This window comes from Strix uralensis, chromosome 5, assembly GCF_047716275.1.
Source record: "Strix uralensis isolate ZFMK-TIS-50842 chromosome 5, bStrUra1, whole genome shotgun sequence".
NCBI classification, from domain to species: domain Eukaryota; kingdom Metazoa; phylum Chordata; class Aves; order Strigiformes; family Strigidae; genus Strix; species Strix uralensis.
In genome coordinates, this window is record NC_133976.1 from 10,052,626 (window position 1) to 10,068,851 (window position 16,226).

At 35.3% G+C, this 16,226-nt stretch overlaps 1 protein-coding gene across 4 annotated transcripts in view; it reads left to right on the forward strand.

Moving 5' to 3' along the window:
• The window catches only part of SEMA3A (semaphorin 3A), a 338,890-nt gene that overhangs the window by 296,068 nt on the left and 26,596 nt on the right, over positions 1-16,226 (forward strand). For all 4 annotated transcript variants that reach the window (XM_074869850.1, XM_074869852.1, XM_074869853.1 and 1 more), the window contains 5 exons: positions 3,515-3,657; positions 4,818-4,932; positions 5,031-5,100; positions 6,170-6,314; positions 12,029-12,248. In XM_074869850.1, coding sequence (XP_074725951.1) covers positions 3,515-3,657; positions 4,818-4,932; positions 5,031-5,100; positions 6,170-6,314; positions 12,029-12,248 — 693 coding nt within the window. The remainder of the gene's footprint in view (positions 1-3,514; positions 3,658-4,817; positions 4,933-5,030; positions 5,101-6,169; positions 6,315-12,028; positions 12,249-16,226) is intronic.

Consider the following 16,226-nt stretch of genomic DNA (forward strand, 5'->3'; position numbering starts at 1 on the left):
ATTATCAACCACATTTCTCTCCCTCTCTCCACACATATAACCAGGATGTTGCTTTTATGATCATTATATTCATTCTGAACAGAAATGAATCTGTTTCTATATGCAACAGAGCATAAGTAGCCTGTTCTTCCTTTATTTGGTTCATTGCATAGACATAGATCTGTTATATGGAAGAGGGGAGAAAAAAAACCACCACCAGGTAACAAGAGCAAGAGCCCTATAACATGAAGAACTACTCTTTTATTGACTAAAACATATCGATTTAACCAGATGGCGAAACAGCCTGAGGTTTGCTCAGTAAGAAACACCAGTGTTATTCAACAAAAACTGTTCCATGATGTACAATGGATGTGTTCTAATATGAGGTTGTGTGACCACTTTATTTTCAAGGATGTAGTTTGGATTATTAATCACTAATTGAAAATCTGAATTCATCCCAGATGGGCACTGGTAAGAAGTGTATACAAAGCATATTCACATGCGCTCTGGCTATGGTGTTAGTTATATCTGCCTTCCTCACACCCCTCTCCTCTGCTACCACTCTGACAGAATTATTTTCGATTTATTAAATTATTTTTCTATCATTCTTGTTATCAGTCCTGCTTTAATAGTAGACTGTCTTACTGTTTCTAGGTTCTCTTGCAAAATTATGAGAGGGAAAGAAAAGAATAATAATATGCTAACCGAGGGCAAGTTTATATAACCTGTACTATATCAGCAATATTATTGACTCAAATGGAACTCCCACAGTATCTTCATAGGCCAATGTAAAGTTAGATTTTTGATGCCTGATAATACAGTGATTTATTTTAGAATTTGATATCTTGTGATTTACAAAACCCATTGCACTAGAAACAAATCATTCAGCCATTTGGGAATGTATTTAGGTTTTGGTTGAATGATTTTTTTTACCCTTTTCATTAAGACCTTAAGATTGTAAAAACAGTGTATTCAGACAAGAGGTTCTCCAGATGCAGTAGCCCAGAACAGTGTCTTCTAATGGGTATCCTCTTTCTTTGATATATTCTGCCACAGGCTGAGATACAGAAATTTTCAAGCTGTAGCTTTGTGTTCCTTGTGATACAAGTTGCATTCAAAGCCCTGGTAGATCAATATATAAAATAATAGATATTTACTGCGGTACATTATAGTCTACATATTATTTATCTTGGGCCTCATGTCAGTGTAACTTGAAGGCTATTAAATGCATGCTAAAAGAAAGGAAGAAAATGTAGTAGCTTAAGTTACTGGGGTTTGGGGTGGAGAGCTTAAGATGCTTACAGATTTCTGGTGTTTTCAGATGTCTAAAAAGATTTAATAGACAATAGGTAATAGACACAGTTCCACAGAGATCTGGTCTGTGCTCTGTGTTGATCAATGTGTTCATAAATAACCTGAAAAAGAGGTTGAGCAGCAGGATGAGAAAATTTTTCACATGATACTAAGTTATTCAGCATAGTGAGACAAAGGAAGACTGTGAAGAATTACAAAAGCATCTTATGCAACTGAGTAGCTAAGCAATCAAATGACAAATTAAATTGTTCTTGATGAATGATATAGTGATAAACTATGAGGAAAACCATGAGTAAAACATCCCTATCTTCACTTATAAAGTGATGGGTTGTGGACTGAGCATTACCAATGAAGAGTTCTGGGGTTATGGCGCATAAAGTTCCATGAAAATTTCAGATTACTGCTTAGGAACTGTCAAAGCCATATTAAATGCTACGAATTAGTAGAAAAAGAACAGAGAATTCAACAAAGAGCATTGCTATAGCCCTTGTATAAAAGCACAATTCATCCTCATCTTGAAGATTGTGGATATTTCCAATGCAGGTTTTAAGAGGCATCAAATTAAGTTAGTAAGATCAATGTTCAAAACATGAAATCAGAAGTAGGTTTTGGATCATTAGATTGTGTATGTGTGGAACAAATTCCAAAAGAGCACTATGAATACTGGAAATATGCATGGGTTCAGGAAGTCTAGACAGATAACTGGATGAAAAATCTATTGTGAGTTACTAAGCATGTAGAAAGTAACCAAGCTCAGGGAATCAGCTACACTGAAAATAGTTGGAGAAAGGGAGATTATTCTGGCAGAGTATTATTTGTACTTACCGTATTCATTCTTTGTCCCAGATAATTACTTCTGGACAGTGTTGGAGTCTGTGTATTGATCTAAGTAAACCTTGGTCTAAGCGAGTATGGTCATTCTCATGTACTCTGTATATATATGTATATATACACACACACAATATACATGAGAATATATATACACACACACACAAAATTATGCCGTATGTATAATAGAAACATCTAAACACATACATGGATATATATAAATATATAAAAATATGTTGCTTACAAACACTGCCACCCTTAATAAGGCAATGGGTTTCACAGGACAGCTAGTGCAAACTGGCAAAATGAGTACAGTTCATTATTTCCATGACTATGTAGCAATAAACATACACTGAAAAGATGTTAATGCATGACACTAAAATAGCTTATAATTTTACATAGGAACAGGACTCTGAGTAGTTAAATATAGTTCACAGTTAATTATCCCAGCAGGATATAAAATGGTTATAAAACAGATTGGTAAATCTGTTGGATATGCCTTCTTTTTCCAAATATAGTGAAAGATACCAGCTGAAGTATCTCTGTAAAATACAGTGATGAGCCAGATTCACCACTGGTATGAATTTACTGTTATGATTTCTATAAAATTCTCTCCCAAATCTTTCCACCATTTTTTACATAACTGATCAGTATGTCTGCATTTACATTTGTTGATGTATCTTCTTTATCACCAAATAATGTCACTCTAGTTGTCAAGAAACAAAGGTTTCCTAGGAAAAAAAAATCTTTAAAAAAATGAAAAGACAAAGTGTTTCAACATCTTGAGTAGAAATTCATGAATGAATTTCTCTTCTGAAAATGAGACAAAAATGTTGGGGTTTGAAGTATCATAGTGTGAAAGTAGATAATATCAATCAAAATTATTTTTTTAATTGCTTTGACAGTAACGCAATACTTTTTTACATGTAAAATACTTTCTTTATATATTTTTCATTATTGCTAAAGTTAGGACTATTACATTTGTCTCAATAATTCTCTCATTTTATGTGTGACACATACAGAAAGACTATTGACCAAAGTCAAAGCATCCAAAGAAACAAGAACGTCAGTAATAAATACATGGAATTAGGAAGCCATACTGTAATGTTATACAACCATTTGTAAAGAGATTTCATGATTGTTTAATTGCTCCAATAATAAAGTTAAGATCTGTTCATTAAATATCTGTAACAAACACCTCTGTGTATTAAAGATAAGAGGAATGTAAATACCTGTCATGTGTTAGTAAATGATGGTGTACCTAACATAGATATATTTGCCATTTGATGCAAAGATTAATTCTTGGGAAGCAAAATCACAATTCATTTATATAAAGAAGGCAAGTGATTCAATTCATGGAATAGTAACATGCACAATGTCATTGTCTTCTCAGATCCTAGATTTATTAGTGCTCACCTGATACAAGAGAGCGACAATCCAGAAGATGACAAAATCTATTTCTTCTTCCGAGAAAACGCAATTGATGGAGAGCACACTGGAAAAGCCACTCATGCCAGAATAGGGCAGATTTGCAAGGTAAAGTGATGACTTCTTTGTGTGAGATTGAATACACTTTGCAAGTGATTTTAGAAACTGCATTTTCTTGCCTGTAAACTATTCAGTATTAATACCAGCATTGTACTAAAGCAGAGATCATCCCAAGTGAAAAATAGTTAGGGGATAACACACCCAAAGGTGTAGTATTCAGTTCTTTTCTGTTTGGGGAAGCTTCACAAACTCTGATGTTTTGTTTAAAAAGTCATAGGCATCTTCTGAGGTTTAGAATGTGTCTGCAACAGAGAGAAAATTTTACAGGAAATGTGATACTTCCAGGTAGGCCAAAAACATTTGAAGAATTTACTTTTTAAAGGAATGTTAATACCTTTCCATTCCCACATTAGTGAAAACCTTTAAAACAGAGACAAAGGAAGATTTAATGACACAGTTGTTTAAAGTTAGCTGTGGAAATGGGCAACCATTCAGAAGATCCTTAATGACTGCAGACTGAATCATTCATCCACACTGATAAACATCCAAATATTTTTCTGACAGACTTTTAGAAAGTTTTCTACAAATGAAATTATATTAATAAATGTTGTAGCTTTGGCAACTATGATGTTTACAGTAAAACTTCATCTTAATCCATAAGCACAATTTCAATTTATCTTCTCAAATCCAGAGGGAGCTGCTTGAAAACCAATTTCCCCATAAGTTCTTGGTGCACTTTATTCATAAATTTTGCAGCTATACAACTGATCCCACTGTTCTGGCATTTTTATCTACTTTGTTCACTTGCAACTTGCATTTCTACTTTGTTGCTACCCAGTTAAGTATAATAAACCCCTTCAGCTTTACCAGGACATGGCAGCCTGGGAACTCTGGAGAAGAATATTCTGCCTGTCTTTCTTCAGTGTTATATATGTATTACCGTATATAATGAGGTTTGGGGTTTTTTGGTTTTGTTTCTTAAATGATGTGCTACTATGAAATCTGTCGCAATACAATGTGAAACAAAAGCAATTCAGAATTAGTGTCTTTGACAATATAATAATGTTTTTCTATGTAGAAGGTGAATTCTTTTCTCTGTTTTCTAAAAGTAGCATCTTATGGTTATTTACTGTATTTTCTCTGTACTCTGTTGATACTTCAAACAAAGACTGGTACTAGATATTAATGCAAAATACTTCTGTTATTAGAATGACTTTGGTGGACACAGGAGCCTTGTTAACAAATGGACAACTTTCCTCAAAGCACGTCTGATTTGTTCTGTGCCAGGACCTAATGGCATTGACACACACTTTGATGAACTACGTAAGTGACAGAAATGGTTTTGAATACAGAAATGTTTTCAGGTATTATCCATATGAAACTAACTTAGTTTTCTTTTCCATCTCTTGTTATTGTTACAGAGGATGTGTTCCTAATGAACTCAAAAGACCCTAAAAATCCAATAGTCTATGGAGTGTTTACAACTTCCAGGTATAGAATGTATCATTTTACTTGCATGGAAACTTGGGTGGCTTGTTTTAAAGAGTTCTCTTTGTTCAAAATGGTTTTAAGAAACACCAAATTTTCTTAACCTTTGAACTGAGAATTCAGTGGCAGTAAGAACTAATGAATTAGGTTTCTTTTCTTATGAGCAATGTACATCATCACTCTGAAGCTAGTAATCACAAAGACTGTCAGTTTCTCAGGCAGTTCTTGCCATCGAATTGGCTTTTTATAGTGGGGATCAGAATTTGTAGCCCTTTCCGCACAGACCTGGAAAAATAACACAAGCATAAATATGCTTGTTTGGGGGCAGGGTAAGATAGAAAATCTGTGGTTTGAGAAATTAGTTACTCAAGGAGATATTAGTAAAAAATATTGCTGAAATCTGGAAACTTTAATGATCTTTCAAAAGTTCTGTTATTGAATCACATATAACTGTGACATGAATGTTTTGGTTTCATTGTGCTTTCACCAAGAACAAAATTATGCTTGTAGCTTTGGCCTGAGGAAGGTTTGCAGTACTGGTTGCATTGCCACATTTATTTGTGAAGGACAAAAGTTTTAGTTTCTAAACAGAAAGAATGTTTCTAATGATAACCAGGCATAGAAGAGGGAGATTTACAAGTCCTTACTGTCTTCTGTAGGAAATCTTAAGGTAAGAAACAACACTGAAGTTTGCCTGTGTGCTGCCCAAATGACAGAAGAGACTGCTAAAATATAGAAAAATGCAAAGTGTAGGAAAGAGTTGAATAGTCCTCTAGGGACAGCCCCGTTGAAGTTTACTCAAACTGGGGCTTTGGTCTTCTGGGGACAATATATTTTAAATAGTGGAATAGCAACCATCTGCTTAGGAAAATGTCTGAGAGATCATATCAGTTATGCTGAGCTTTCACAGGAGGTGAGTTAGGATTGCTCTGAGAACATGTCAGAGTTTTGATAATCAACACATGCAATAAATTAGAAAGCAACAGGCCGCTATTCCCATAGCTCTTCCACTCAATAAAACTGACTGATAATTTAAAGAACCTCATCTGACTTCTTCTCCCCTCATTTTTAGTAATATCTTCAAGGGGTCAGCAGTGTGTATGTACAGCATGACTGATGTGAGGAGGGTATTTCTTGGTCCCTATGCCCACCGAGATGGCCCAAACTACCAGTGGGTTCCCTACCAAGGGCGAGTGCCATATCCACGACCAGGAACTGTAAGTACCCTAAGAAATATAGTAATCTGAAATGGGAAAACTGTGGAAAATATTTTCACACATTACATGGTCCTTGAGCTGAGATTCAGGGAAGAAACTGAAAAAGATAATGAAATGGATAAGGTGATTGGGGAAAGCTGATGATTCCTCCCGGTCAAAAATGTACTGACTTTCTTGTGAAGTATGAAACTGCAATAGCAACTTCATTTGGATTTTAATTTTGGCATTCATATTAACAAATTCAGCAGAAGTTTGAGCAATGGCTGGAGAATTTTACTGAAAGTCAGATGTTTAATAGATTACTCTGCATTATCCTTTCCTTGGAATTTGTCTTTGTTCCAAATATTAGCTGGGCCATTCTTAGTGACAATGAACAGAAAACAGAACATCTGCCTGACTGTAAAGAAATTTCAATTGTTCTCGACATTAAATCTAGTATAGTGAGACAGATATTTCTGCAATGGATGGTAGAGTGACTATAATATTTTCTAACTTCCATTGGCATTTTTAAAAATCTATGCTTCTACTCGTTTCTCTGTTTCTAGTTTATGAGTGACTAAAATGTCAGTGTATATAAGACATCCACATGTACAACTCCCAACTGATGTCATCACATTCTAGAAATATTTAACTGTCTCTGAAATTACCAGTAGTCTAAGAAGATGGGACATTCATGAAAAAAGCATTAATTGTATACATTGGGGTAGCTCCTTAGCTAGTATAAATCAGCTTGGCCCATTTAAGTTGTGAAATATCATTGCTGAAGATTAAATATCTGTGCACACATGTATGCATATAAACATGTAAATATAAATAATATATCTGTCTATAATATTCTTTTAAAAGCCTCCTTAAATATAAAGCACAAAACAAACCAAGAATAACTTTGATCTTTTCTGTTAAATCATCAGATTTTCTACTTTTGTCTGTTATGTTTTGAAATTGTTCTTTCAAACATGATCTTTCAATTGATCTCCAACAGCTAGACAATATATATGCTCAACCTAATGAAAATTACTTCCTAAATAAAACAGTGGCTCCCTGACAGCCAGATTCCTCAGTACTCCTCACTCCCTCACTATGACTGCTAAAGAGATTCCTAATTTTTTCCAGAGTTAAAATACAAGCTCTGCAGCATAGGAGAGGTTTCATTTTTTATTTGATGCTGAACCTTTTTTTTTTTTTTTTTTAATTACTATAGTTAACACTGATATGTTTTTAAGTTGTATTGTTTTACATCCTTGTGGAAAATGTGAATGAGTAGATTTTTTGATATTTCTTATATAGCTAATATAATATTCTTTTCAGTCTGACAGACTTAATAAGTTAGTGTTCATTATTCTGTTTATTTATATTGCTCTTTGATTCCAGTATTGATAAACCTTTCTAAACAAAAACAAATAATAGATATTATGTAAAACTACAACGAAGAACATTACATGTTTCTATCACAGAAATGGACTGAGATACAGAACTGGCTGCTGAATAGTGGCTCTGTTACATTCATTCCTCAGCAGAGATTGGACACAGCTCTATTGAGATTCTGAATGCACAGCTCAAATATTTGCCCTAGAGACTGGCAACACAGCCTGGCCTGCCTCAGAGCCTGTGGGTTATTCCAAGACTTGTCTGAGGGTCTTGAACTGAGATCCATATGGGAGAAGAATAACTTGATCAAATTCCCAGGAACAAGCGGAAAAGCAGGGACCCGAATACAGCCCCTAAGTGGCTAAGTGACCTAAGCCACCAGATCTTTTGCCAAAGTAGGGAAATACAGTTAAGTTACATACACTTTTTTTCTGGCTACCCTCTCAGAATGGATTTTACCCTTACAATTTCACTATAACAAACTTATACCAAGATTCACAAAGAAAATGTGAAAATGTTCAGATTTCATTGTAAACATTTTTCTTGCCTAAGGGTAAATGTGATCCCAAATTATACATAGCCCTTCAGTTGCATCATGTAGTGCAAGAGGCCATGCCACTGTAAATTATGTTAATTAAAGAGTAGCTGAGGCCATCAGTTTCTCCTAGCCCACTGCCAGTGACTCCAATACTGGTGTCTACCACTTTGAAAAATATTTTTTTTTTTCCCTCACAGTTGCTAAATCATTCTACTGTATTAGTAGGATAAAACTGAATTTTAAGATCAGAGGTGTTTCTGGCTGAAAAGAAGCTTTTTGTTTCTAAAGTGATAAAATTGAATGTATTTTCAATGGCTTTGAAGACCTGTTGAGAATAAAGAAGAAAGGTTTTTGAAGTTCCTTTAGATGTCAGACTTATGGCTTCCTTTTCCAAGAAACGGGGAAAGGGAAGGGAGAAACAAAACCTGAGCTCCCTACAATGATTCTGTTCCAGATCTCACTGCAGATAAACAGTGCTGAACTATCTGAGGAATTTAATAGGTGTAGTGCCAGTAAACTTGAGCATCTGGTGACTTGCCCAGTACGAGCAAAGAAAAAGAAAAGTTTAATGCTTCTTTTGAAAAGTCAGAAAAATTTGTAAACAATACTACATCAGCTTCACATTTAACAAAGAAGTTGCCAAGATTCTTCCTTTAAGATCTATAAATTATTATTATTTTTAACCTTTTAACAATATTTGGGAGAGGAGGGAGGATTTTTGTTTATACTTCATCTTGAGTGAGGTACCTCATCCTGAATTCCTATCTGACTTTCTGTGAATTAATCTATAGAGATCAAGTTTTCTCTGCTTCATGGTACCAAGAGTCTATCTTCAGTTATGACCAAAGCTCTTTTTGTTCTTAACAAAATGTAGCTATTGATTTATTCTGTTGGATTCCCTAATGGGACAGTTAGCGGGTAGCCTAGTTACCTCCTCCTGGCTGATCAAAACCCATGACATAGCATACCGGGGACTGGCAATTGGAAGTTAATGGTAAATGCAAGAGTTCTTTTGACTCTATTTGAATCCAAGATCAAGCACATTTCTCCAAACTTTTTCAGGACATTTGTATTCATGCCTATCTTTTGGCACCTGAAAACTTTGTATTTCCTTGCTGTCAGTGGGATCGATTAAGTATATAAACATGAGTTCTGATGAAGCGCCTTGCCAATTAGCTTGACCTAGACCCACTAATATCAAAAGCAGTCCTGTCATTAGCATCAAGGATAATGTCTTTGTTGTGTGTCCTGGTTTTGTGCCCATAACCTAAATAAACATGACAGGACTTTCCTTCTCAGGACAGCTCAGACTTCATGTGGGTTGAGATTTCTCTGCAAGCAATTTGGACTATGGATAGGCTAAATCTAACCTACTGATGGTGCCCATTTCACTCCATCAGCAAAGGGAGTTATAGCCAAAAGACTTTTATTGCATCTCAGTCAGCTTCCTAAAGTTGAGTGGGATGAATGTGAGCTGCAGACTAGTCCAGGTAATGTACTTTAGACTTTAGATGTAAAACCACAAAGTTACTGGCCATTATTCTCAGAAAAGCAGGGGGTCCAAGCAGTAATCTGGCTCTCAGAATTGGGAGTCTCATTTAAACACACAGAGTTATGACACTAATTTTAGTTTTATGGTTTTTCTGCATAAAATATATCTTGGTCAACATTGCTGCAAGTAAAATCATTTGTTAGAAAATGAGCCAGAAAGTAATATTCAAGCAATTGAATCACAGCTGAAATTCATTTACTTAAAATTGAAATGAATATTCATTTACTGTTTTTTTCAGTGTTTGCCCAGCTGCAATTAACAATACTTAGCTCTTGTGTAGTGATTTTTATACTTAAAGCACTTTATATATATTGTCTAATTAATCATTATCTAATTAATCTGAGTAATTAGTATTGAATTGTAGTTAGAATATCAATCGAGATGTAAAGCAAACAAAATTGAAGTGTTGAATTTGAAACATAATCTTTGAGACAGACAATGGTTTGGCCAATGATTATAAAAAGCCTATCTGATTTTAACTTTGTAATATTTCTGTATGAGAGAGCAAGAGCATATAATAATAAAAAAGCTGAAAAATATTGACACAATGAAGTAGATAACTAACTTGCCTTCTGCTTAGTCTGCTCCACATGCATTAATCAAATGTCCTCACTCCCTCCTTCCCTTCCTCCCTTCCATACCATATAATTGAACAGAATGCAGGAATTTGCTTACTAACAAATATGCCAAAAAGGGACAACTTACACTTTATATGTCCATGCTAAAAGCGTCCCTTTGCTGCGTATAACAACTACTCCTTTTGACAACATTGATTTTTTAATTTGATTTCTGATGAATTATTAATAATTTGGATCAAGGTGATAGCAAAGACAATTGATTTCTTCTGCTGAGTATCCTTCAAGGTCTGGATTCTTGGTTAATAAGATGTTGTCCTCTAGGTATTTAATTGGAAGATATACTATACATGGATATAAAGGTCAAATTATCTAGGGTATTTTAACACCAGCTGTTTATATTTCAGATTCAAATGACGCAAACATAATTATTATCAACTGTGTTTCAGAGTTTTATATGTCTTAAATCAGTATCTGAACAGATTAGAGTGGGGGACACCAAGTTCTTTGCCGAGTATCTTTGGACTGGTGACTCAGTGCCATTGTGGCTCATTTTCTTCATCCATTCAACATTACTAAGACACTACCAATGCTTACTTTAAAGTAACCTCTAATTGTTCATAAATACTTACCAATTCTACAGAAGAGACAAGGGCAAACAGTGGTGATAGCCAGTCCTCAAGTCTCTGCATGGGGACATGCGGTAGGTGAAAGTGGAAGAATATTTTTGTGGATACCAAAGCCTGGTTTTACCTCTCTTTTCCTTCTCAGCCTCTACATTTTGTTCATGTTGGGAGAGTGTGAGCAGAGAATTTTCTGCTTTTCACAGATTAGAGGTAAAACTATATGGCCCACCCATGGCTGTATAAGGGAGCAAAGGGACTCTTTACTGTGCTACTTCATGGGGACGAGCTTAATCCCAAGGGGATACCAACGTTTCCGTTACTGCGCGGTACACAACAGTGAGGAGTTATTTCAGTTCTTTAGTGAGTTGTCTAACCTAACTGTTCACACTGACAGTGCAAGAAGCAACACTCACAGGAGGCTTTCTTTAGAATCAGTGGAGAGAGAAGAGAAACATTTAGGACATGACTCTTTTGATTTGATTTAGTGTAACAGAATCCATGTTATCAAGACTATGTGGATGGCACAGGCTTGTTGAGACAAGCAGGATTTTGAAAAGTCATTAGAACAGGGAATTGTCCCAGCAGTTAAGGATTTGGTTCCTAGGCAAGGAATTGATTTCCAGTCAAATTCTGAAGACAATACTTTGAAACTAAGATGGTAGCATAATTAATTAATTTTCTGTTGTATACATAACCAAATACTCAAATTGCTTGTTTCATATTGAATTTTAGATAATTCAGGATTTCTTCCTTCTGCCAATTAAAGATTAATACTAATCAGTAAATTACTAAAAATCCTTTTGCACTACATTATAGTAAGAAAAACTATGTATGAGGATCATTTACACTCTATTAAGCAGATTGATTTAAATAAAAATTTTAAAAAAGTACTTTTAGTGAAGAATCAACTTGTGCTGTCTGTCATGAATCACTTAGATCCCCTGTCGTATTTAATTATAAACTGCAGTAGTTGGGATGATTGTAATGAAATGGATTTCTAATACGTTTCTAGTGACTGATAATTAAATGTAAAACTTTTTCTCTTTTATTTCCAGTGTCCCAGTAAAACATTCGGAGGCTTTGATTCCACCAAGGACCTTCCTGATGAAGTTATAACATTTGCAAGAAGTCACCCAGCCATGTACAACCCAGTATTTCCCATCAACAACCGTCCAATCATGATCAAAACAGACGTGGATTACCAGTTCACACAGATAGTAGTAGATCGAGTAGATGCTGAAGATGGCCAATATGATGTGATGTTCATTGGCACAGGTGAGAAGTTTTGAATCTACACTGTATGCTTCTCCAGGTATTATGGAGACATAGCTCAGACAAAATTTCAGAACACTGATTTATGTTCCAGTATATACCTGTGAAAATTTGGGGCAAGACTCAAAACTCTGTGTGTGGGGAGGTCTTTGTTACATACATTCACTGTAACAGGTTCAGGCCTTGGCCTGCGTAGCTTAATTCTTTAGGAGCTTTGCCAACTGGATTAAGATCAAACCACTCTCTTTTCAACTGCTGTTATTAGTGAATTTTATTAGAAATATCTTGCCTCATTAATTATAATTTTGAAGTACTGCGTAAGAAGTATTAACATGAATGAGGCAAGTATCCAGGTATGGGAAATGTCTTGTGTGCCTTTCAAGTATTTCAAGTATTGCCTTAAGATGCCCAGCTCTTTAGCCAGAAGAGTACATCATTTTAGTTAAGGTGAAGATATCTGGCACATACAAAGTGTTTTAAGAAGTGTTGGTAATAGAAACTTGATACCCTTTCCAAAGCATTTGCAGAATCATACAGCTTGGGCATTTTATCAAAAGTGGAAATATGCACTCAGAATAGACATCTTTTCCAGAAAGGTAATAATGAGAAATAACAGTAGCCAAAAATTAGCTGATACTCATTTGCCTATGTTCAGGGGCTTCTTAACTATGCTGATTAGCAGTTGGTGGATCTGCTTCTTCACCTTTGAAGATTTTCCACCAGTTGGCTGGTGTTTCAGTTATGTTGAATAAAAGTATTTTAAACTTCTATTAAACATAATTGCTAGTAATTAGACATTGGCATCATGAAACCAAACCAAATCAAACCAAAACCCCACTGTTTCTTTTCAGCCTTGGACCAAAAAATATCTGTCTGTCTGTCTTATAACAGTCCAATTTTTACTTGCTTTAAGTACAGTTCTAGTACTCTAGACCTGGAGTCAGATTTCCAAAGCAATAAATCTCAAAAGTCTCTTTAATGTTGATGCCTGAAATATATTATGAGCAAACTGAGAGCTGATGAAGCTTTGTACCAAACACAGTGCATGCGTAGCAATTCAGAACATTTACTGCAGGAAATGCAGCTCTGCAGAAAGTGTTCCAGCTCTTTAAAGTTGTGAGCTGAGTTATTAGATACCAGTGCTACAATATGTTCTTGCATAAAACACTGAAAAGTAATTTCATGTGATTTTACACAACACATGTATTTTCCATCAAACGTTAGAGACTTCAATGCCATCTACAATTGGCAGTGTTTTTTGCCTTTCAACGAGTCTTCTATGACCTGGTCCAGTCCAGAAAAAAAAAAAAAAAAAGGCAATACTCCCCTTGGCTGTGATGTGAGGGAACAAGCCCTTCAGCATCCAGAGTATGATGCTGAACAAATGTAAGGAGCTGATTTATGTCTACATCTTAAGCACAAGAGGTGGCATTTATCTCACCAAAGTTTGGCATTCAGTCTAAGAAAGATGCATTGGCTTCTGCAAGGGAAAGAGATAAGTACTTCCAGAGAGAGATTCATTGTACTTTTATCGAGACCTGTATTAGAGTAAGATGAATAGTTATGCAGAAGTTCCCATCTGTTTTCAGACAGTACAGGAAGACTTGCTTAAACCTGAGCTATAGCTTTTAGATAATTATCATTACGTATAATGATTCTTATCTAAATTAGTCAGGCAAGGTCTCCCTCTGAAAGAGCCTCAATGATACTAACTCTTACCTTTGAGCTGGGAATTTAGACACTCAATTCCATAAACCACTAATATATTCAGATGTGTGGTAAGTGCTCTGGATCCCATCCAACATTGCAGATAGTTGTGCCCAAGAACTGTAAGAAAAGTACTGAAAGATTGTTACTTGCACTTGCCAAAAGAGATTTCAGCACCAAAACCCCAGGTTGGTAAGTGCAGACTGTTATTATTTCTTGAAATATTACTTTTGTCCATAGAAACTGTTCTTTTTCCAGCAGGAGGACAAGAATAGGCATTACACCTGTGCATGGAGCTGGAGCACAGAAGATGCTCCGTGCTCTTCTGAGCTCACTATCCTCATTGAGGTTTTCAGAATGAGTAAAGGGCATCTTCCACGTAGGGGGAAAGGAGAAGAGGCGGAACTGAGGCCCTGCCTGCCTTCTGCCAGAAAGCTTCACCGAGCCAGCTGGTCAAAGTCAAAGAAACCAGAAACAGATACACAATCAACATGTATCATATCTTGCCCAAACAAAGAACAAACCGGGGAGCAGATAAGGGACTCTAGTCACAGTCCAGTTTCCCACTTGATGATCTGAACCTATGACAAAGCCAGAATTAAGCTCTCTGGGGTATGACTGGATTTTTCTGTGCAGGTCTGTCCCATCAGATTAGATATATTTCTCTGTATTTTCCCATTGCTGTTGCAGCAATCTACATTATTCCCACATGCTGCTGAACTTCAATATGTTGAAGAAACACTTTTTTTTTTTCCTTTTCATTGAATAACTGATGATAATTGAACACAACATAATTAATAGCCATCCAGTGTGGTCACATTTTCCTTTCCTGTGGGTGAAATCTTTAGCTGAGCAGTTTCTTTCCCACTGTGATTGTACCAGTGTGTTTCACAATGGAAATCAAATCATATCGGCATGTTTGAAATTATATCAGAAAACAACAGGATTTAAGATATGCAATTAATGCATATCCTGAGTGTCTGATGCTTGGGATCATTTGGCACAGTCAAGGTACATCTGTCAGTAAAACAAATTAATAACAGTAATCTTATCTTAGTGAGTAGAGCCTATTGATCCTAAAGGAGAAGCCTGATTCCATTTGTGTGAAATTATTTGAAACACTACTCTGTAAAACTTGATCTAGAACTCAGATAAAGCCCCACTTTTGTACCTGTGACCTGACCAGAGGTACCATAGTGATTAACACAGTGTATCTTTGACCTCAGAGGCTTTCTTGAGCATCAAGCGACTGTAATTGTTGCAGGATCCACTTAAAAGTCAGACCTTTTTTTGAAACATTATGTGGGGAACTCATGTCTGCTCAGTGCCCACTCAGGCTCCACAGTTTCCCTTGTCTTGTTTTGTCAAAAATTCCCCTTTATTTCTAGAAGATGGCATTTGATGGATTGTGACTGAGGACAGTCATAGTCCTATGCTGTTATATTTATTAGATTAGAGTTCTCTTTTTTTACTCGTACAATGTATTTTCCTCAAAACCACAGTCATCAAATTATCAGGATAATTAAGGAAATGAACTCATCCATTAAATTACAAATATAACTAACGTTAAATAATCTGTTGTTCTGAATGACCCTGTTGTAGAAATGTGTATTTTTTTCTTTCTTGTTTTAAAATTTATCTTGCATTTGTTTGTATTGTTCTCAATATTCTTTGAATTAAATATATTCAATTAGCAGCAGTAACCATAATGAAACCACTTCCAAAACAACTTATCTAGTATTTTGCTAGCTTAGTTTGTACATGTAGCTGCCTAAATAAAAAGGAAGTTGTGCTTTGCTTTGTTGTTATTGTCCTAAGAACATTTTTTTCTTTTTAAAAAAGAATCTATGAAATTATGACTAATGAAAGACAACAGTGATATACATATTTTGTGGGGAAAAAAATCACTTCTTTCTAAACTTCAAAAAATATGTACTTAGAAAATAACATCTGCTTAAAGGAGAGCAGATGGAAAAATGAAGATCTCAGTTCTACAGGATATTCTAGGTTTTCTAGAATATTTTAATCCAAATTCATGTAGAGAATTCGAAATACCAGAATTTTCTCATGAAATCAATAACTTTTAAATTTTTCACCTTATGAAAAACATTTTCAACTTGTGTAATCTGTTTCAATTTTATGTGTATTTTCAATATAGAAGTGGTGAGTTGTCACGGTGCTAATCAGAAGTTTCAACTAACACAGAGAAATATATATACATTCAAAATATGTTTTGATTTTGTGTAATTGATGGGTAATTCTTGTTTTAAGAAT